The sequence below is a fragment of the Magallana gigas genome, chromosome 1 (genome assembly GCF_963853765.1).
Source record: "Magallana gigas chromosome 1, xbMagGiga1.1, whole genome shotgun sequence".
NCBI classification, from domain to species: Eukaryota; Metazoa; Mollusca; class Bivalvia; order Ostreida; family Ostreidae; genus Magallana; species Magallana gigas.
In genome coordinates this window covers 45,218,896-45,241,355 of record NC_088853.1, presented here as the reverse complement: position 1 = coordinate 45,241,355, position 22,460 = coordinate 45,218,896, and the positions used below count along the sequence as shown (strand labels likewise).

The following is a 22,460-nucleotide window of genomic DNA, read 5'->3' as shown; positions in this document are numbered from 1 at the left end:
CCCCCCCCACTTTTTCTCGCAGGAAAGATAATTGTTCCTAAATTTACCTTTAAAGATTGAGAAGTTGGATTCAGAAGCATACTAGCCCCCCCCCCCCCCCCCCCCCCCCCCGATTTCCATGATTTTGGGAATTACTTTTTTCTCAATATTTCTGAGGATTAGTCTAGCCCCCCCCCCCTTTCAATTTGCTTCCGACGCCAGTGCTGATCAATGAATGACTCAGCTGTACAGTACAACAACAAATGTAGTACAGCTACATCATCTCCAGGTTCATTGTAACTCGGGTCTTTCATGCTTGGTATATTTCATTAAACTTGATGATTGATGAATGACCCGGTTTACATGGTACATGCATTAGAGACATCACTATGACTGTGGATGACTGATAAGCAATAAACCCCAGAAAAATATGCAAAACATCTCCATGTCTAAAAACCTTTCCTCATCAATGCAAAAAAATAAAAATGGGCAATTGAAGTCTACATGGAAACATGGCGCACATTTAATCGTTACTTTAAGAAAGACCCAAAACCCACCACAAATGATATGTTAGTTATACAGTTAATAAATATCATACCTGTATAAATATTTGTTCTTCAATGAACTTCAGGTTATTTTGTATTTAAGTACACAGTCATTCGCTTAGTCTGACTAGATTAATTTAATATTATCATATGTACAAATCTGGGGTGGGGGTGAGCTGTGGTGCTTCTTTATCCAATTTGTTCAAGTCTGAATGGATTTTCCACTTCAGATTAAATTAAGTGAATGTCTTTCATGAAAGACCTGAAGACCCCAACACTCCACCTTGATGGATGATTGCAGTTAATCATGAATATCTCTGGTTGGAGACTTTCTCCTGATATACATGTAGACATACATGTAATTCTCTTGTACTGGTAGGTTCCAACTATCTGGTGGGATGGAATGATTGCACAAAAAGTAAATTGATGAAAAAATTCACCACTTGAAACTACGGTACACATAAATGTACCTTGTGACATGATTTAGCCAGACAAAATATTGTACATATAACCGGTCGCATGTGAAAATGCCAAAGGAATCATCAACCTGATAATATTCAAAAGATTTGGTCAACTTTAAACAATTTGATGATATGATAATTGTGTCAGCCGACGTTCACTCTATGAAGTTGATTTTGATTTGATGACAGTTTCTTTTCTTTGTGGTGACTCAGAAGTGTTGTCTGAAATTGGGTGGTAGCATCTCCACCGACGTGTAATAAAGGACATAGGCCAAGGAGGACTGTAATAGAAAGTAATTACATTACTCTGAAATGTATAACACTGTCATTACATGTACTACACAAGTCAATGAAAATATCCCTTTTTTTCATTACATGCAAGCAAAAGAAATCAACAAACTGTTGTTAAACCCCTTTCTTTTTTTTTTAAATTGCACATTTGTTTATGGTATTTTTAGTAAAATAATTTCATGAGTTACATGAAATCAGTAAAAATTTCTTCCAGTTATTGTACAGTTATTGCATCCTATCAATGAAATAATCAGACAGATGTGGTACACCAGAATTATAATTTAGTCATTTTCAAGGTAATGACAGATCATAATCAATTTCATTCCATGGCAAATAAAAAACAGAAGATAATATTAATTGTCCTACATGTACATGTATGTGTATTACCAATTTTTTTTTATCTTGGTTTTATATTCATATAATAAAACAAATAGTTTCATTTTGACAAATTCTAACTTTGATTACCTGATAAAGGATGAAAATTTAAGATAAATCGGATATAAATACTGACCCTGACGTCAGACTCTTTCATCTCGGACACATGGTCGTCGTCGTACTTAAACCATTTCTCTGTGCACGGGTTACGACAGTACGCTGTGTCTGAAAAAAAACCAACAGCATTCTTTACTTGACTACTGACTAATGTGTACCTGGATATTTTTTGTAATGCATGTACATCAAATGTACACAAAAAAGCAACAACATTTACAATGAACTGCATTTTCTCTTGTAACTGGGTAATTACAGATACTTTGTTACGACTTACCGGTATAAAAAATTTGACAAAATATAATTTTTTAGCATTTCTTAAAATATGACACTTATATAACTGTACATCGTGAACACAATTTATGTAGATACATGCAATACAACATAAAAAATACTTACAATGTCCCCCATCCAAAGTTCCGGAGTGGTTCTGAAATCAAATAAAAGAACAGCGATTAATTATTTATCAAATGTTACAAGCCAATATTAGGTAGTTGATTATTACTTTCTATATGCTATGAAAAAGTTATCATCATGAACCTTTGATTAACTGCCTTCAATGACGTGTTCTTTTCATCGAAATATCAATTTATATTTATGAAAATGCAAACACATTTTAAAAATAGACTTTGCAAATCATCAAAATAAACATCTTTGCCATTATATATAATGTTCTATTAATAATATTGTACAATTGGAAACGTCCCAGACACTTGACAGTTTGAGATAAGAATAATTTTGCATAAACTTACAAAAAAATAATCAATCAGTTGCAAAATTGTAATGCCAAATACCCCCTTTTTAAAAAATAATTATTTTAAAAAAAGAGCAAAAAAAAAACCCCTCTCAGTCTGAAAACTTACAGAAGTGGCATAGAGTCTGTAGGAGGACTTGATGGACTTTGGACCTTCCAGGTACGGATTGAGATCCAGGTTCCGGGTCGGAAAATCCACATAGCTGTTGATCTTCTCTCTCCATTGTCCCTTGTACACAAACCTGCAATACATGCACATGTACATATACATCACAAAATACTGCTGCTGGTATTAAGGGTCAAGGTCAATGTTTCATAGTTTGTATAGTTGGCATAAATAACATGGATATTTTCCAGACATTCTATACTATCTTTTATTACTATACTTGACCCTTGTTCACTTATCATTGAATTTTTAGAAATTAAATACAAATTCAATGATATTTTATTTCAACATATTTTGAACATGAACAACAAACAATGTACTATTATAGCAAAGTATTGGATTTTGACTATTGGTGTACTAGTTGTTGTCAGTAGATAATGTGCATTGTTTACAGTGTAGACAAATACATATACAATAGACAGTCTGGTACATTGGAGCTACAGTAATCCTTACACCAATAATCCAGATAATCACCTCTTGGTCAAACTGGGACCAATGTTTGAAATGACATTTTATCATAATTGCACGATGATTTAATTATCCTGTTGCTTTATTAATTCTGACAATTTATGTTCGGAATATACATGTTCAGAATAAGAAACGTACATGTATATCTGTAATGCAATTCTGGCACTAACCTGTTGAGTCCTATCAGGAGAATTCTGGGAAGTCTCCAGATGTCGATTTTCTTGACCGCATCGCGATCCACCTTACAGCGAGGACAGCGCCATCTACTGCTTCCTGTCAACCTCTCCTCCTTCAGGAATAACTTAAGACACTCCTGTAAACAAATGACACAAATTATGTCATATCAATGAACCAAACCATATACATATCTTTGTAATAGAGATTTTTTTTATTCTTTTATTTTTTTTTTATGGGGGGGGGGGGGGGTCGAAAATGAGAAACCTGTGGAAGTTTTATGAATTAAGTTCACATGACAGGTATGTCTCTATGGTAGCTGTAATTCGTAGTAAAACATTCTGTATCCCCCATTTCTTCATATATAATTTCGTTAATTGTTTAGAGAAAGGTATATAAGCAATTTGGAAACGAAAGTCAACATAAACACTAAAACAATAAGCATGTAAAAACACCCTTACCCCAAGACTACATCTGGATGAGGGGGGTATGGGGAGAGTAAGGAACATGAATGCCTGGAAGTTGACCGACATCTTCTGACAGTGTAGACACATCAAGGTCGACTTCAACTGTCCCTGTAGACAAAACATACTCACATCAATCTCCTACAATAACTATAATTATACATAACATGGGCACACATAATTTAATACATTGTCATTGTACAGTTTATGATAAACTAACATAAGCCAGCGAATTTTACACAGTAAAACACGCTTATAACGAAATGCTAGAGACGGGCGATTTTACTTCGTTATAAGCGTAATTCGTTATATCCGTCAAGTTTACAACATGTAATAAAGTCTCGGAGATTGAAAATCACTTTGCTGTAAGCTTCAATTCATTATAAGCGTGTTCACAATAACTGTGTTTTATTGTAATAGGTCTCATTAAAATTGTGAACAGGGATTTTGCAGTGTCCAACTAAATCTTCTATTACATACAAAATAAAGGCAAGCATAATTCAACACACTGTAAAATACGGTATATTTGTAACAAACGTTAGCCTGGCAAATGTCAAATGTAGGTTCATGTATCATTAATTGTTGATATAGATTTTGTAATGAAAAAGTCTTCTTTAATCAAAGCTGTGAGAGAATCACTAGAACAAACCTGGAACAGTTCCACGATGATGGACTCGTTACATAACTGGTGGTGTTTCCATGCCAACTCGGCTGCCTGGCTGTCCCCCATCTTGTCATTGTCCTGCTCAGGGATCTCTGGTCGCTTCTTTACCTGCATAATAAAATGCATCCATCTTTTCATCTCATCAAAATACTGACCGAGCTCAAAAGATGAATATCTTTACATGAAAATGTCTTGGAGAAAACCAACGGCTACTTACTGATAAGTACATGTATATGGAGCTTGATACATGAAAAAGACCTTTGTGAACGTTGGATAGAGGGTTAACTGAATAGGATATTTACTTGTTGTTGTAAGACTGGGACAAAGAAGCATGCCATTCTTTTACACAGAGAGATAGAGTTTTATCATGCCTATATTCACAGAAGAGTTACAGTAAGCACCAAGATGTGGGAGGAGTCATAAATAAAACAACAGTCACTGTAACTGTATATACTGAGACTGGGGGGTGAGTTATCACTCTGACACTGACCCGGTTCAGCCCTTCATGAAGCCCGTCCATCAGGAAGGTCAAGAAATCGTGGCTGTCCTGTTGAGTGGTCCCCGCGAAATCAGGGTTGTGTTTCCCCACCACATACTGTAAAACAACCATCATTACTTAAATATTTACCTTGTACTATACATACTCTGTGACTGATTGGCTGACAAGATTACAAGTATGTGATCACTGTAATTGTTAAACGATCTTAATCATCGAGAATTATAATCAACTAATCAACAGTGTGTGTGTGTGTGTGTGTGTGGGGGGGGGGGGGGGGGGGGCGAAGGGTGCTTACTTTGAAATCCCTTGGGGTGATACACTTATACTGTCCTGACCACAGGGCTCTGATGATGACCGAGAAGTCGTCCGCTATCTCTCCATAGTAACCCAGCTGACTCTCTCTGTAAAAAAAACCATCCATCAATGAAACACAAGTACATGTACAATACTTTGATTTAGGTTATCAATCCCCTGTTTTTTTAATAGTGTACCTTGCTGTACCATTCTAAGGACTCTATAACCTTACATTGACCCCTGACTGCTATTGTGAAAATATGTCACAGATTTTTTCCAATTGATGTCATACAGGTAAATATTGAACTTTTTACTTGTGGATGTCATATAGGAACATACTGAAGAATTTTACCTGTTGATGTCATACAGGAACACATTGCAGATTTTTACCTGTTGATGTCATACAAGTACACATTGCAGATTTTTACCTGTTGATGTCATACAGGTACATGTCAGTCAGGAAGTAGGTGGCCAGCGGGGAGGTGTTGTTCAGGCACTGAATGGTGGAATTCATGTAGCATGTGTTACCAAGGTTACGGAGACCTGTGAGTGCCCGGCCCTAGAAAGAAGACCAAAATCTGTCAGGCTCACACAGAAGTAGACCTCAATGATAAATATTTAAAAACCTGCATTATACCTTTACCGGTACTTGTTACTCTGACCACTCCGACATACAAAGGAAACTTCTTGAAAATGTACAAGTTGAATATTCAAGGTGGAATGCTTCATCAAAATTTCTTTTTCATGGAAAGTTTAAGTATCTTTTCTGAATCATGATTTTGTTGTTCAAAGAAGGATATATGCCCTGAATCATTTAAAAAACATTATTTTTGTCGGTTTTTATGCTCTGAATCATTTTAAACATTATTTTTGTGGGGGGTTTTTATGAGAAAGTGGAAAATCTGTTCTGGTTGCAAGTAAGACACTATAGGGGTTACTTTTTCTCAGTACCGGTATCTATCTATCTGAGTGGTCCCCTCCCCTCCCCCGGTCTGGGACTTACCACATTTCCATAGACAGGGTTCAGCTCCCTGTGTACTGCCTTCCTAGGCTTTGGTTGGGGCTGGTCAATACTGAAAACAAGCAAAATACACTGTAAGGTTCAGTTTGTGTATCAGTTAATCAAACCATATCCTGTATGAGCCTCATCCTTGTAAGTCAAGGAACTCACCTACACACTGCTCTTTGGCTCATAAAATGCTTTGCTTGCTTTTTTCCTTCACCAGTAAATAGGTTCAATGTATATGATATTTTGTCTATGCTGTATGCATATCTATTTTAGTCTGTATTTACCGTGGCTGAGGTTTGGCCGCTCTGTTGATGACTGGGAGAGTTTTTGGAGCCTGCTCTTCATCAAACAACATCTTGGCTATATTTGGGGATGAATTGGAGCGTGTCAAGCCTCTCTTTGGATTTGCTGGTTCCTCCTTTAGTTTGGTTACAGACAACTGTCCAGGTGGGAGACCTGTTGATTCAATACATAATCCCAAAACATAGAGTATTTTCAAGAGCACTTTCAAATCACACAAAATTGACAAGAAATAAAATACATTCTGTTCTTTTATGATAACATGATCTTCAGAAAAATAGCTTTTCTAGATACTGAAAAAAAACTTCAACAAGCTTGATCTATTTGCCTAGGCTAAATTATTTCTTAATCAAAGCTCACAGATTCAGAGCACTGATTTCTACACAATGTACATGTATGCATGTTTGAGTCAACTATTCACAACAAAACTGTGAGAGGTTCCTCTGTGACTGACCTGTTTGAGTGACCGGTGGCTCCCACTGGGTGGTGCCCTTGTTGTGGTTGATGTAGTAGTACCGCCGCGTGTTGGGGTCCAGTCTCTTTTCCCAGCCAGTGGGTAGGTTAGGGGAGGGGATGGTTCTTGGTTTGGAAGGCTGGGACTCCGATACTGTTACATACAACATATATCAATTTAAAATGTATAATGTTATTGAGAGACAATCCTTCATAAAAATGCCGCTATTGTAACATACCACAGTCAATGCATGATTTTCATAGAACAATATCGTATAATATCAAAGGGAGACAATCCCAATCAACTCAGCTAAATTAACTGATGAGTGATCTTCAGACTGCTCTCATTTCTCTCTGAAGCCTCCCTATTACTATACTTAAACTCAAGTCCTGATAGTTTCTCTTTTGAGCTACAGCTGCATTGAATGACAGTACATATATCTTGGTACCCAAGTTGATGTTTTGAGGTACTTATACACTGAATGGTTAAGGTGGACATAGCTTCCGCTTATACTGACATTTAAGTGAACACAATTCCTATATAGAGCTATACTTACAGTTAAGTCGACGCAGTTTCTCCTCAGCCTCTCTTCTGGCCCTCTCAGCCTTTTCTCTCTCTAGTTTCTCTCTCTCCAATTTCTCTTCCTCTGCCTTCTTTGCGATTTGTTCTTGTTTTGATCTTTCCTACACAAATGCATAAACTCGAACATTAAGTTAACTTATCTTATTTTGTTTCCAAAAACAAACACCTTTTAGTTTTAATATTGCTAACATTTATCTTGACAATGTCATGTGCGAAAGGTTTAGTAGGAGTTACCTCCTCTTTCCTCTTCTCTTCTTCTTGTCTCTTCCTCTCTGCCTCTCTTCGCTCCTCTTCCTCCTTTTTACCCTGAGCTGCCAGTCTATCTGCCTCTGCCTTCTTCTGTGCCTCTCGCCTAGCTTCTTCCTCACGAAGCCTCTTTGCCTCCTCCTCAGCGCGCCTCAGTTCCTGTGTGCGTCGCTCTTCCTCAAGTTTGGCATTCTCTCGGGCTGAATCCAAAGCCTGGACAAAAATAGTATGCATATCTTACAATTAATCCATAGATTAGATCAGAATAATTCATGTCTGGTAAACAGATCAGAGCACCTTTTTACTGTGGGGAGTAATTATTGTTTCACAAAGCAGCTCAACTTTCATAATTGACATGAAACTATGTATTTCCATTTCTAATGATATCTACAGGTACATGACATCATGAGAAACAGTTCTAAGCTATCTTCTTGATATTAAGGGATATGCTACCATTTCAACTCTCAGATCATAATGCGGTAACTGTAAAGATGAAGGAATGTTTACAGCTGTAAACTTTTTATGTTATCTATTTTGGTCACATGTACATCAATAAGATGCTACATTTATGGAACCATCACCACAAGGTCTACACACTGGTTCTACAATTGTTATGTTATGACCCCTCACCTTTTTTTCAGCCTCCTCCTCTTCCCTTCGCTTTCTCTCCTGCCTCAGTCTCTCCACTTCCTCCAGTCTTCGCTGCTTCTCCTGCTCCATCTCTTCCTGCTTTCTTCGCTTCTTCTTCTCTTCTTCATTAAGCCTCTCCAATTCTTTCTTCCTACAAGCCATCAAAGCAACTCATTTACAACTCATTATGATAAATAAATAGTAATTATTGTATCAAGTCAAATTACTGAGTCAGTATTGTCACACAAACTTTAAAACACAACTTAATTGACGATGACAATATTTTTTAAATATAGCATACAAATAGATGATATATTTAATTAATTTTTTTTTTAAAATAAAGATAACATGACCCATAATGTTCCAAAATATTTTTACACCTTGACAGCATTCACCTCCTATCTGCCTCAGAAATTTAACCTCACTCACCTATCATCCTCCACTGCCTTTGTCTGTGTGTCTGTTGTTTTCTCCTCCATTATAGCTCTTTTCTTTCTCATTAGCTCTGCCACATCTCGTGCCTGCTCCATTTTTAACCTCTCCAACTCCTGGAAAGAAATTGAACTTATTATCACACTAAAAGAATTGGAATAACAAGGAGAGTTTACAGCATGATTCAGTGATAAACAGTGGTGATAAGTATTCCACAGAAAATTCATATCAGCTGAAATCTGAGTGAAAATGCCGAATTGTGAAAAATATACATTTAAAGAACATAAACGCCAGAAAACAATCTAAATGTTAAAAAGTGTGATCTAAAATCCCTCTCTGTAATCTGTTTGGTTGGTCCCTCACATTACCGGAATCTCCCTGTGTTATATCCCTAACATTATCGGAATCTCTGTCATTTCTGTCATGTACATACTACATTACCTGGATCTCCCTCTGTAGTTTCATCCTCTTCGCCTCCTGTTCCTCAGCCTCCTTGTCCTTTTCTGTCTGTGCCTGTAGCTCCTCCTCCTTTCTCCTCCTCTCCACTTCCTCATTCCTCCTCTCCTGCTCCTTCCTCTGGGCTTCAGCCACCAAGTTATTTTTAGATTCTAATGACACAGATTTAGCTTCCGTCAGAGAGTTCACTGAAGCATTGCGTGGAGGGTTCACGTTGCTGTTTGCCGGGGATGGTTTAGGTTTTGTGGATCTGTCTACAGAAGGAATGCCCGGCTGGCCCAGACTCCCAGCCGCTGGAGCTGTGGGCTTAGGTAGATCAGCTACACTGTTAGTCAGGCCCAGCGGGTCATAGGGCTTCAGCAGATCAGGTGTGGCCTTGACAGGTTTGGGTGTTGGAGAGAAATCTTCATCAAAGTCAGGGTAATCAAAATCCACTGAAAAATACATAACAAATTATCAAATAATTATCAATGTCTTCCTTATCATTAAAATTTAATTTATTAATCATGAACAACTGTATACACAAAATTTGTCATCAATGAGACAGAAAACTGGGGTCTGGAAGTGGCAAATCGTGTGGTTAAACTTTTAACTCAACAATCCTCATTACAGGTTGTCAGTGACTATTCTACTCACATGACGGTGCTGAGGACACTGGACCCTCCTGGTTGGGGTTTGTGACCCTGGAGTTTGTGGTGAGCTGGGGGTAACACATTAACCACTGGTCGTATCCACCCTCTAGTATCAGTGGCTCACTCTTTATGATCACGGTGGAATCATACTGAAACAACAGACCGAGGGTGATCTCAGGGATTTATAAAGGCTTCATTATCATCCTTTAACATCACATTTCTTGCATAGATTACAAACGTTGCAATAAATACCTTGCTTTCGATCTGAACGCCTACATTTTTATGCTTATGCAAAGAAAATCCTCTGATATTGATAAGAACAATAAAGATATGTCCAAGTTTCACATTTTTTATAATGTTGCTACAATCTTCTTAAAAAAAAAATTACAAGTACAAGATTTACTTGTTCTTGGCATACCTTAAATAGAGCATCCTTCAGTGTGCGGAGGGGTGTTGCTATGGTAACCTGACTGAGGGTGGAGTTCCAGTCCAGTAGTACAATGTGGTCTACTTGACCTCGTTTCTTCCACAGAATCTTGGATTCGTCCGACAGATTCTGCTCTATGTAGGTCACTGTTGATCTGCAACAAAGTCAGTTAAAAACAAACTGTAGTACTGATGTAGCCAAAAGATAATTTGGAATGAAAATTTTTCTTTTACTTATTGGGAAGTTACATTAATAATAAAAGATAAACAGAGACAAAACAATTTCAACTCCAGTCTCTGATACACAATATGTGATTCAAACATGATACACAACAATATAGTTTTTTGATGTTTATTTGTTGGTGCCCATCAGATCCAACTTCAAAAATTCAACATCACTCCTCTACCAATAAGCTATAACTTAAAACTGTAATTCGAAAAGTTCCATTTATTTTTCAGTAGTAAACATTACAATGAAGGTCATGACCTCCAGCCCCTCTAAATGACACACCAGAACAGAGTCACTCATTAGGTGATGGCCCCGGGGCCCTTACCCTGGTTTAATGGTCTCTGACGGGACACTGATACAGGCCTCGTGTTTGATGTGGGACTCGGCGTACTGTGAGGTCAGTCGAACGTCCATGACGATGAGACTCGTGTCCTTCTCGTTGAGCAGACTGTACAGCTGTGTAGGAGTTATCTTACTCTCTGCCACCGGTGCTGGCTCAGCTGGAAAATCATAGATTAACAAAACACATAATCCTGGGATGTTAAAATGTGGGTTAAATTGAATGGAATAAATTCTGAATCTTTAGTTATTCATTTGTGTTCATTTAAAACATTACTTTTTTTTCTCAGTACATAATATCAAATTATTTAAAGTTCTGTGCATATCAGAAAGGTCCTATCATGCAAATACAGTGAAAAAAAACTTAAGCATGAACAGAATATAGGAGCTCTCACAAGAAATTTGTGCTCGCCTTTGTTACGTTAATGTACATGAGGAGTATAACTCGTCTCTACCTACCTGGACCGTCTGTCTTCTTCTCCTCGGACTGTTTCTCGGTCTCTGGGGTTTTGACTGGCTCCTCTTTGGGTGCACTTTTACCCTCCAAGGGAGATAACTTACTGGCCACCTCTTCTGCCTCGGCCAACTCATACCTGTCAAAAAGACATGGTCACTCATAGCAATATAATAATGTATATCGCCAGTTTATAAATAAATTTCTCAAAGGTCAAACAACAGACTGACATTGTCTATTGAATGCAATACCATGCAACATAAGGGGTCTATCCTAAAAAGAACCCCAATCTCCAACAGTAGCTCAAAATCATGTACATGTATGTTACATACTGCATAGTACAGAAATTATGTCCTCATAAATAACAAAAAATTGCAAAAAATTTATCTGTCATGTCATGCGGATTGATAGGGGTATTTTTGCGCAAACCATTGTGAAGTCAGCAAAAAATTTCATACAAATGTAAACTTTATTTTATAAGTTCATTTAGTCACTGAATAGCATACAACATTACAAAAAGATACTGAATCCAAAAACACAAACTGATAGATGTGAAATTAATGTAACTGAATAATTTATCTGTACCTGTCTTTCAGGCTCGCAGATAACTCCTCCGCTTTGTCAATGGACTTCAGTAAATTCTTCTGTCCAATCAAGCTATCATAGTAATCCTGTAAATAATAAATATAAACCATTCACCATGTTGATCAGCTAACCACTCTGGTTCAGTTAAGATAGCACATTTTTTTTTCACAAGAAAAAAACATCTAGAAACTAGATGCTGTCATTAGACAGTAATACCCGCACCATGTGTTTGCCCCTAAATAACACTGTTTTATACCAGTTTAATTAAAAATGAAGGCTACATGCAAACTCCGGTAATACATTTAAAAATTATAATTTTCATAACTGAAGGATGAGATCCCTGCCCATATGATAATACACATCGTGACATGAGCAGCACTTTATGTGCAATTTGGGGTAGAACTGTTTGCAGTGAATTTTCAGTTAATCAATAAGCTTAACATTTTATGTCATAGGAAGTATAATGGTCTATATAATTATTACAAACAAAATTAAAAATTAAATTATGCCCCCTCCCCGTGGCGGTTGCCGGTTTTAGATTTGCTTCTGTGTGCCTACATGAACATCATCGTGTGCACAGATTTAGAGAAGGGGTGGGAGTGAGGGGTCCAGACCCCCCCTCCCCATGAAAATTCGTAAATTACCAAAAATACACCTTGGACCCCAATGCTCTTACAGACATGTAAACGCTCTAACCCATTGCGCTTCAATGTTAGGTAACATTATTTGGGGGGTAAATATTTAATCAATAGTCAACATACTTTATTGTTTATCTCAGTAGGAAGTATACATGTACATCACAATATGCAGGTGTCCTGCACCACCTTAAAGCTGTTATTTACCTAATAAAATAGTGCAAGTGGATTTGAAGAATAGGTCATAAAAATACATGCATGTTACAAATGACTGATCTTTGTCTGAAGTTACGTACACAACACAGGTTTGCATGTCTCATTAGCGGGTACTAGTTTTACCCAGCTCTTCGATTAGATGGGTTCACGTGTATACATACATGGGTGTTGCTAAAACGCGGAACGGAAAACGGAACGGAAGGAAAACGGAAAATCTTATCTAATGTTATTTACCTCATAGATTTGTTAAGTATGCTAAAACGATATACTTTATGTACCTTTTTAATTTTTTTTGAAAGATTAGCAATATTAGATTATTTATTCAAGAATATTTATTTCCTCAAAATTAACAGTACATGCATTGACCACTATATTCTGTCCCAAAATATCCTCGATTCACTTTTTGCTGTATATTTATATATACCTCAGGGTTCAAGCGATTCTCTTTTAGAAGCATTAAACATTCTCATTATTCTTTCTTTAAAACGTCCTCTCTAGTTTATCAGCTGGTATAAATACACGGCTAAAAATAAAGAAGTCTACGGGGTTTTGCATTTTAACAGACCCGGATGATGGTGTTGAAAAATTGTGCAAGGTCTTCTGAGTGACTTCCAAATGGAGAAAAGATGTCAACATTTTCCATTATAAATCGTCCAAATGTGCTGCATGAATATTTTGGGATCGACAGACTATAGTCCCAATATATAATCGGAAAATCAAACCAGGCAACGTCTAGAGCTCTCTATTCGGATCATATGTATATAGCTGCTGGAATAAACAACTGCATGCTTTGTAATGCAAACGTAAACAAAATTGCATTGCTAAAAATACTAGTTTCACAAATTACTAGTTTCACAAATTACCGGGTATTTTAATGTTTACTGTATTTTAATTTTTTAATGTCGTCAGTCCTACAGTTTTTTTCTTCCATCTCAATGATACTGTATCGTCTGTATGATAAAAGATCGTCTAGAACACCGAAAATTCAATTTTGATGCAAGTATATACATATACAAAACACGCATAAAACGCTTTCACTAACTGCGTACGTTACGCTAATATGCCAGCAATACCATATAAGAGAAATAAGTAAAAAGTTATAGCTAATTTGCTTGTTTAATCATGTTAATGTTTCACAATTCGTATACATTTGATTTTTCCGTTTCGTACTCAACTAAAGCCGAATGAATACAATGCTATAATTGATAGACATTCATATGAATATTAATAAGATAGCAACATGTTGATAATCATTCATTAGATATAAATAAAAGATACAAAGTAAATCGTTTCTGGCCAGTCTATACCCTTTTTAAGGGATAAACGTGATGATATTTTCCATTCCGTTCCGTTTTCCGTTCCGCGTTTTAGCAACACCCATACATACATGTCTGTGTTTTCCGTATGCAGAAAAGGATTACGGTAGTTAAGATCAGCTAAAGGAATTCATTATTGTGTTTTAATTGGATTATCATTATGATGTTGACCAATTTAGGTAAGCATAATACATGTAGTAGCAGTAGCACAATATAATAAGATGCCAGCATGGGATTCCTGCCAGCATACATACACATGTATATAAGTTCTACTTTCACTTTCTAAATGTAATCTCCCTTTGACAGCATACTGTATCATCATCTTTTAATATTTAAATAAGCTTATCATCGTTACCTATCCTATCGCATTTGTAAAGTTTCTGTCATTTTAGTTGCAAAAGTTATTTTTTTCATTTGTCAGACTGCATGCACTGTTGAGTTGACCCCATATTAATTGACCCTGTATAAACAATTTCTTATTAAATTTGTGTATTTCATATGTAAGTATTAAAGTGTAGACACTTAAATTTTTTATATGAGTAATAATAGGAAGGAAGGAGTATTTCTTTCTTAATGTATTATAATGCATCAAATACAATGTAGGTCATGACCTTATGGGACTGTTCTGACCCCACGAAACAGGAAAATACAAAATATCTTCTAAAGTCATTATGATGCATCAACTGGTGTAAAGTACATTAATGACCCCCAGGTGTTGTCTTTAACCCCCCCCCCCCCTTTATGAAATAGGAAATGATATGATACACTATATATTTTGTTAACTTCTGAGATCTGAGATCCTCATCCCTAAACCGTTTAATTTATTTTTGCTCTTTGTGTCATTGCGCGTAAAATTGTATTGTAAGATTATGCCCCCTTGGAGACACCCTGACATTTTAGAACTAGAAATAATAATGTATTTTATCTTATTCATATGTTATACAGTAGTGTTTGATCCATGTGGGTAATTCCTAGCCTAATGATGTCACTGCTTTGTTTAGGAGACTTTACAATTGCCCCAAATAGGTGAATACACATGGCAGTGATGCATATAACACTTTGTTTATAAATCTTAAAAATTGAATTAAGCAATTTCCAAAATGTTAATGTGAATCACGAGAGAAAAAGCAATCAAGAAATGATTTAAAATTTGCTACTGTACACATGTAAGAATGTATTAAGAAGACTGAATCTTTATAAGCAGGTTAGATTGGGGGGGGGGGGGGGGGGGGATGAATGTGGAGTATAAACATTTATAATTTGAATCATTTATTGTTATTAATTAATTTTAACTTGTCAATGAATACTACTTATTGATCCCAAGGTAGAAATATGACCTCTGATCGTATCTCAATAGATCATTTGTCAATTATGCAAGGTGTAATGTAATTTTTTTTAAGAATAACATTTTTTACCAGTTTATAAAAGTTTTTAGACACCCAAATTATATTTTGATTTTAATAGATTATTCAACAAGGAAGGGGGGGGGGGGGGGGAGGGAGAGAGAGAACAGTTTATATTTGAGTTTGTTTGGGAGTGGGGGTTCCAAGTCATATATTTGACAATTTTTTAATGTAATTTAAAATAAGACTAAGCCATACTACAGTCATGAACATGAATAGTATAGAACAAAACACAAACTAATACATGTACATGTATATATACATAGGAAGTATTACAAAACAGATGATTCGTCTATATCTGGGTTCTTAAATTGAATCATATATCATGTACATATTATATTATTGTTTCTTTGTTCAAGGCATTTAAGATGGTATGTAGGTCATGATCCCAAGTGCTCTTCCTGAAATTATCAAATATCATAAAAACCATTGAGATCCCCACCTTAATCCAAAGATATTATTCCTCCTTAGGTCATGCAGGCGCATCAGATCATTATGGCATGTAAGTCATGACCCTAAGGGGTCATCCTGACCCCCTTAGAATCAGAAATTGTCAATTATCTTTAAATTATTGATGTTTGATGATCCTATCTCTATTTAATCTTTATTAATTATTAAGTCTCCTGAATGAAGTTTGGAGACTTATTGTTTTTGTACGGTTCTTAATACATGTATATATTCTTCATCTTCTTTTTCTTCTTTCCTGCTCTGAACTTGTTTCTCAGAGATGGCTGAACATAATTGTACAAAACTCTAGGATATGATAGGCCTGCAAATCTAGTTGTGCACCCTGGTTTGATTTTTCTCATTTTGGGCTAGACAACCACTTTTCGGGGGAGGGGGGGGGGGGGAGGGGGGTGTCAAAAGGGTGTGGGGTCTAACATTGAACCTTGTAGAAAGAATCATAGACTCTATTGTAAATGGTAACTTGAAAACGGACAAAGATAATAATATAGGGTTTTCATAATCATATATTGGCTGTTACTGGCAATATATAGGGTTTATTAGATCTGACCCCTGGGGTCATCCCCACCCCCCAGGAATTTGAAATTACCATATATCTCAGAAACTGTTATAATCATGACCCCTAAACCATATATATTCATGTTTCTGATGTCAAGGGGCATCAAATGTTATGTACCGGGTAGGTCATGGGCCCTGTGGGTGGTCCTGACGCCCTCAAACAGCAAGTCCCTTAATATCTTCAAAACAGTTGAGATCCCCACCCTTAAACCATATATATTCTTGTACCTTGTGTCAAGGGGCATCAAACGGTATGTAGGTCATGGGCCCCGGGGGTTGTCATGACCCCCCTTGAACAGGAAGTGCACAAATATCTCGAAAACGGTTGAGATCCCCACCCCTTAAGGCCTAACAAAATAAATTGTGTGTTTAGGGTAACACTGATGAAAAAATTAGGTTAGGTAGGTAGGGATTTTTTTTATTTTATCATATTTTTTTTGTATGAATCATAAGAATGTTTCTTTGTTTTATATTTAAAAACGTAATTTTTATTGGAAATAAGATAAAATTCACAATCGGATAAAATCAGACATCTAACAGTGTTTTCCTCAGAAAATTTTTGAAGCATGGGGGGGAAGTTTGTCAGAGTAAGTGCGGGGTGCGGCATTAAAGCACCTAAGCCGGCAAAATCACTGTGCGTAATAATATAACCATTTGATGAAACGTACTACATGATATGTACTATAATCGATGCATTTTCATGAAATCTACATCAACAAGTATCATTTCAATTCATAATTATATTTTCATATCTGTGTATATTTAATATACAATTTTTCTGGGGTTTTTTCTTGAAAAACTAATAACATTTTTTTTTTCAAAATCAGTTTTTTAAGAGGTTGGTCCTCACAAGTTTTCACAAAACACAAAAAATATAGATTCACGTGGCAGTTCAACATCAGCTTCTGTCCCACTCCACTCCCGCTCCTTATAGAAGAGATTTTTTAGGGGGGTGTTGAACAAGAAATAGGCAGAACAAGTCCATACAATTACATCAAACTTGATTCAACTTATTCTGGGCAGTTAATATTTCTTGTTTAAATTGGGGGTTCATATGAAAGTTTCTGTGATATCTTGACACCAGTCCCCTTCCCCGTTTACATGTATGTACACAGTCAATCATTTTAATAAGCATAAAATATACGATGTTTCTAGTCATGTGACATCGCTTCCGTGCATTTCTGCAAATAACTGTAGTTTTTTTTTTCTTTATTGTGAACATTTTTTCAAGTTTCCAATATCCTTGCGGCAAATAAAGAGTTCAAGCATATCGAATCCAAGCTAACACCATCGAGTGAACATTGTGCTATTTTTAGATCTTGGAAAATCCACAACATTCGACAATGGCGGAGATGTCGAAAAAAGCACATTATATTAAAACAAGAAGTAATCACGTCCCTATTTATGCATTAATCACCAATTAATAAACTCAGTTGAAATATATCTTAATCATAAGCTAAGTTCTTAAACCGTAAACCACGTGTGCCCCATTGCTGAGATCGATGTCGAAATTAACTGCGCTCACTGCGGGTGCAAGTGTTTTTCTGAAGTTTGAGCGGATAAACGATAACTTTATATCTACTAATTACAGTTAAGATGTGTAATAATCGGAAAAAGAATTATTTTGCTTTGAAATAAACATGCATAGCGGGAAGCATGGCGGCACTGTGTGATACATGGCGGTGGATCTTCAATGGCGGTACCGCCATGCAAAATCGGCCTGGGGAAAACAGTCTAAAAATGGTAGGATCGGGCCATTTTTGTAGGTTAGGTCGGGTTACCCGAAACACACAAATTTTTTTGTTAGGCCTAACCATATATATTCTTGATCCTTAAAGGGCACCAAAAGGTATGTACCGGTAGGTAATGGGCCTCAGGGTTAAATTTAATTTTTCAAAACCGTAATGCACATCTATGGAACAGTTCCTTTCATATCCCAAGATATGATGTGTCTATCCATTAAATCATAAAAGGAGTTCTAGGATCTATGTTTTTTTTTAAGTGATAAACGTCAATTTTCTGCTACATTTTGACTCCCTGGATGAAATTTAAATTTTGAAAACCTTACTGCACATCTATAGAACAGTCCCTATCATATCCCAAGATATGATTGTCTATCCATTAAATCATAAGAGGAGCTCTTGGATCAATGTTTGATTTTTTAGTGATAAACGTCAATTTTCTGCTACTATTTGACTCCCAGGATGAAATTTAAATTTTTAAAACCTTATTGCACATCTATAGGACAGCCCAAATTATATCCCAAGAGATGATGTAGCTACTCCAAAAGTTGTAAGAGGAGTTCTGGGAACCATATTTTTTTTGCCAAAAAACGTCATTTTTTGTGGCCCACTGATCCCCTTAATTAAAAAAAAAATTCTGGAACCTGATCATGCCTCAATATGACACCCCCAATCATATTCTAGAAGATCATTTGGCTACTGCTTAAAAAAAATGACGTTTTTTAAACCAGTTTTTTTGTAAAAAAACGTCATTTTTTAGCCATTAAATGACCCCAAGGACAAAATTGAAAATTCCGAAACCTTATTGCGCATCTATAGGATACCCTAAAACATATTCCAAAAGATGATTTGTCTACTTTTGAAAATGTAGGAGGAGTTCGAGGAAGAAGGTTTTTTGTGAAAAAACGTCATTTTTTACCAATTATTTGACCCCCAGGACTAACAGAGAATTTTTGAAACTTTTTTACAAAACAACATGATACCCCAAATCAAACTCCAAGAGTTCAGTTTGCTGGTTTATAAGATGTAAGAGCAGTTTGAGAAAGTAAAACGTGACAGACGGACGGACGGACGGACGGACGGACGGACGGACGGACGGACGGAACAGGGTAACAACAATATACCCGAACTTTCTTTAGAAAGTGCGGGTATAAAAAATGGAGATTGACAAAGACAGGAAAATATATTGTAAGCATGGATAAGGCTTCGTGATTGAAGCCTTGAGATATTTATGTCCAATGTGTTCATGTTTCAATGTAGTGCTTTACTATGCATATGTTACACAGGTACGGTAAGTCTCGAAACCTCAAAATCCACATGACCAAGGATAAACTTCCCGAGATCAAGAGTTTGAGTTTTCAGGAGTTCGAAACTTTTCGGGTTGTCTGAGGGGTTTTAAATTAGTATGACTGGATTTCATAATAAGTTCATTCATTCAAGTACTAATCTTTCACACATGCTTCAAAATGGTACTATCGGTGTGTATTTTACAGGTGAATATTCATATACCAGTACCTGGATCTTTTTAAAAATTGAATTAAATATAATTTCATGATAATTCTGTATATCATTTTATGTATGACAAATATCATATTAAGCATTTGTTGTAGCAAAGACAATTTAATTGTATCAAACATGGATCATTTAAGAAAATAATTTTTAAAATAAATATAAAATTATTGATGGTGCTATTCTGCATGCAGTTTCTCATCTTTATAGCTGACTCGAAGTTTGTGTGACAGTTTCATCTCATCATCATTTCTTATTTTCACTGTGTTTCAAAATTATCGTAGGAATGTCAATATTATTCATTTTAAAACCAGCCTTACTGTAAACATTACCAATGTCAATTATCAACCAGTTATCAAGAACTCCAAGTGATCAACATTTGAGCCATCGAGAGTTTCCTGAGTTTATAAAATTAACAAAATCATGGATTCACATTTGAAAATCAAGTTAAGACTTTTCAGGGAATCATATTGCATAGATGATGACCAGAGTTGTCTACAACCTTTTGTTTTTTGTAGTCGGGTAGTTTTCGGGCCAGCGTAACGACATTGAAGTACTTCATGTACAGGATGTAGGCCTTCTCATCATCTCCTAGCGACTCATTTAACTCTGCCTCCTTGTGAATCTTCTGGGCGGAATTTATCAGTCTAAAAAAAATTCAAGAATCTCATAGTATGTCACTTTGTATACTGCATCATGGATCACTGTTGCATAATATAATGTTTTTAGCAGTAAAAAATTCAAACTGCCGTTAGATATTTTCATACACATAAAATCGTCGCAATGCATGGCATTGTGAAAGTAGGTCTGCTTAAGATCTAACCAGAACTGGTCAACTAAATACAACAAGTAATTAAAATGGAACAGCATATAGTAAAAAGTAATCACTAGATAATACATACATTTTTGGATTGGTTGTCATTTTGGCTGGCAGGGCAGCTAAATCATTAAGAGCCTTCAATGATTTGGCAACATACAAATCTTTCTTCTTTACTGGCATGGTGAGTTATCTATTTAGTTATCTGAAACAAAGGATCGACGATTTATGGCCACACATCATCAACCAACATCAATCAACATTTCATCCGAGTTATTATTTTTAATTTCACTTATCAATTTGACAAAATTATTAAACCTGTGTTATGCGTTTTTTCAACACAATTTCAACCTACTTCCTGTACTTCTTTTATCCGAGTTAAAATCGATTCTATCAATGTCCTTTAAACTAAGTCTGGTACATGTAATCAGGAAATTATATGTGTGGACCACATTACACATATATTTGTAGAAATGTCATTTTCTCTTCGATTTGCCAATATTTACATTTTCTTCTTCGTCCATTTTATTTTGTAACTCGGCACATCCTCGGTAATTTATATTAGGGAATCGGCCGAGGTATACCGAATAGATTGTTTGGAATTGTTGTTAGCCGATCCCGATCGAGAATAGATAACTTTTTTCTTTTTTTTTTTAGCGTCATGCATAATATGATAAATAACATACAAGGGATTTTTCCTGATTTCAAGTTACTTTTTACCCCTTCGCCAGAATAAGAGAAATAATAAAAAATGATACATATGTATACATTTGTACCTTGAGGTTTTTTTTCCAGAGGTTTCCACGTCCTCAATACTTTGAATAAGGAAACTGTAAGAGAATGAAAATTTTTGATTTAAATAAATAAAGTTATTCTAATTGCTGGTAAAATACATCTAAATAGTACACATATAAAAAAAAAGTAAGATCCACCCTTTCTTTTAATTCATACACCTGTACCATGCGCGGATCCAGAAAATTTTTCCAGGGGGGGGGGGTCCGAAGGATAATTGTGTTTGCCAGGGGGGGTCCGAGGCATATTTTCGCGATAATTTTACTATGTAAATTTAATAAATTTTCATTTTCCAGGGGGGGGGGTCGGGACCCCCCCGACCCCCCTCTAGATCCGCGCATGTGTACGTACATATACCCTTAGTGCAGTGTTTGATCATGAGTTGGTCAGTCGATATTTGTGATCTTGGTTTTTATTGGTTGTTTGTGTCAGGTTGAATTTGGTTGGTTTGTATATTTTGCTTTCTGTGTTTTACAGCCAAGTTTGACAATCTTTGTCTGGACATTGATAAGAGCAAATCTAAATTGACTAGTAATTGAATTTTGGACCAGACCTTGCTCTTTTTCTGGTAAGTTAACTCAAATACTAGTATCCTCTAACACCTACTATTAATAAATCGATTATCCTATAAATTGCAGAAAACATTAATTAAGTCCATGATTATAAACTAATGAGTATGAATGAATTGGAATGAAAAGATTTTTTTTAAAATATGGAATGCAGTGTTGATTATAAAGATCAATATTTCAATTGGTTTATTTATTATAGTATTAATTGATTCTCAAATCAATTGTATATAAGAATTTTATTATTAAATTGGTCATTTATAAGATCAATTTATTTCAGTAATAATTCTTTTTAGAATTATTCTGCTTAAATTACAGAATCAAAGTCAGTGTCACTTTAATCTCACCACGCATTTAGTGTAACAAGTCTGTTCCCACAGAATGGTGAGAAAGTTTTTTTGAAAATTTTTATCTGATTA

The 22,460-nt window shown here is 35.8% G+C and overlaps 1 protein-coding gene across 3 annotated transcripts; it reads right to left on the bottom strand.

Annotated features, from left to right (window-relative positions):
* Positions 1 to 677: 677 nt before the first annotated feature.
* Positions 678 to 21,240, bottom strand: LOC105338002 (ubiquitin carboxyl-terminal hydrolase 8). 3 transcript variants are annotated; one of them, XM_034465924.2, is made up of 26 exons: positions 21,035 to 21,240; positions 20,769 to 20,876; positions 20,369 to 20,513; positions 12,023 to 12,108; positions 11,443 to 11,576; positions 10,970 to 11,144; positions 10,408 to 10,570; positions 9,994 to 10,138; positions 9,343 to 9,791; positions 8,899 to 9,017; positions 8,470 to 8,620; positions 7,828 to 8,052; positions 7,568 to 7,694; positions 7,012 to 7,164; positions 6,542 to 6,713; positions 6,252 to 6,321; positions 5,677 to 5,807; positions 5,250 to 5,355; positions 4,946 to 5,050; positions 4,441 to 4,563; positions 3,789 to 3,902; positions 3,324 to 3,466; positions 2,629 to 2,761; positions 2,165 to 2,195; positions 1,788 to 1,876; positions 678 to 1,266 (listed from the first exon to the last, which is right to left on the bottom strand). In XM_034465924.2, exons 2-26 carry the CDS (start codon positions 20,864 to 20,866, stop codon positions 1,195 to 1,197), a joined length of 3,459 nt encoding a protein of 1,152 aa, XP_034321815.2. In that variant the 5' UTR covers positions 20,867 to 20,876; positions 21,035 to 21,240; the 3' UTR covers positions 678 to 1,194. The 3 variants fall into 3 exon arrangements, with proteins under 3 accessions (XP_034321815.2, XP_065924297.1, XP_034321814.2); XM_066068225.1 differs by having other exon boundaries at positions 20,769 to 20,888; positions 21,039 to 21,240; XM_034465923.2 differs by having other exon boundaries at positions 21,039 to 21,239.
* Positions 21,241 to 22,460: the final 1,220 nt, after the last annotated feature.

Bases quoted from the DNA above. Each gene is read 5' to 3' on its own strand.
- LOC105338002 (XM_034465924.2), bottom strand. From the start codon at position 20,866: ATGCCAGTAAAGAAGAAAGATTTGTATGTTGCCAAATCATTGAAGGCT. The intron at 11,577-12,022 runs GTACAGATAAAT...TCTTTTTGACAG, and splicing joins TCTGCGAGCCTGAAAGACAG to GTATGAGTTGGCCGAGGCAG. The intron at 6,714-7,011 runs GTCAGTCACAGA...TTGAATCAACAG, and splicing joins GCCACCGGTCACTCAAACAG to GTCTCCCACCTGGACAGTTG.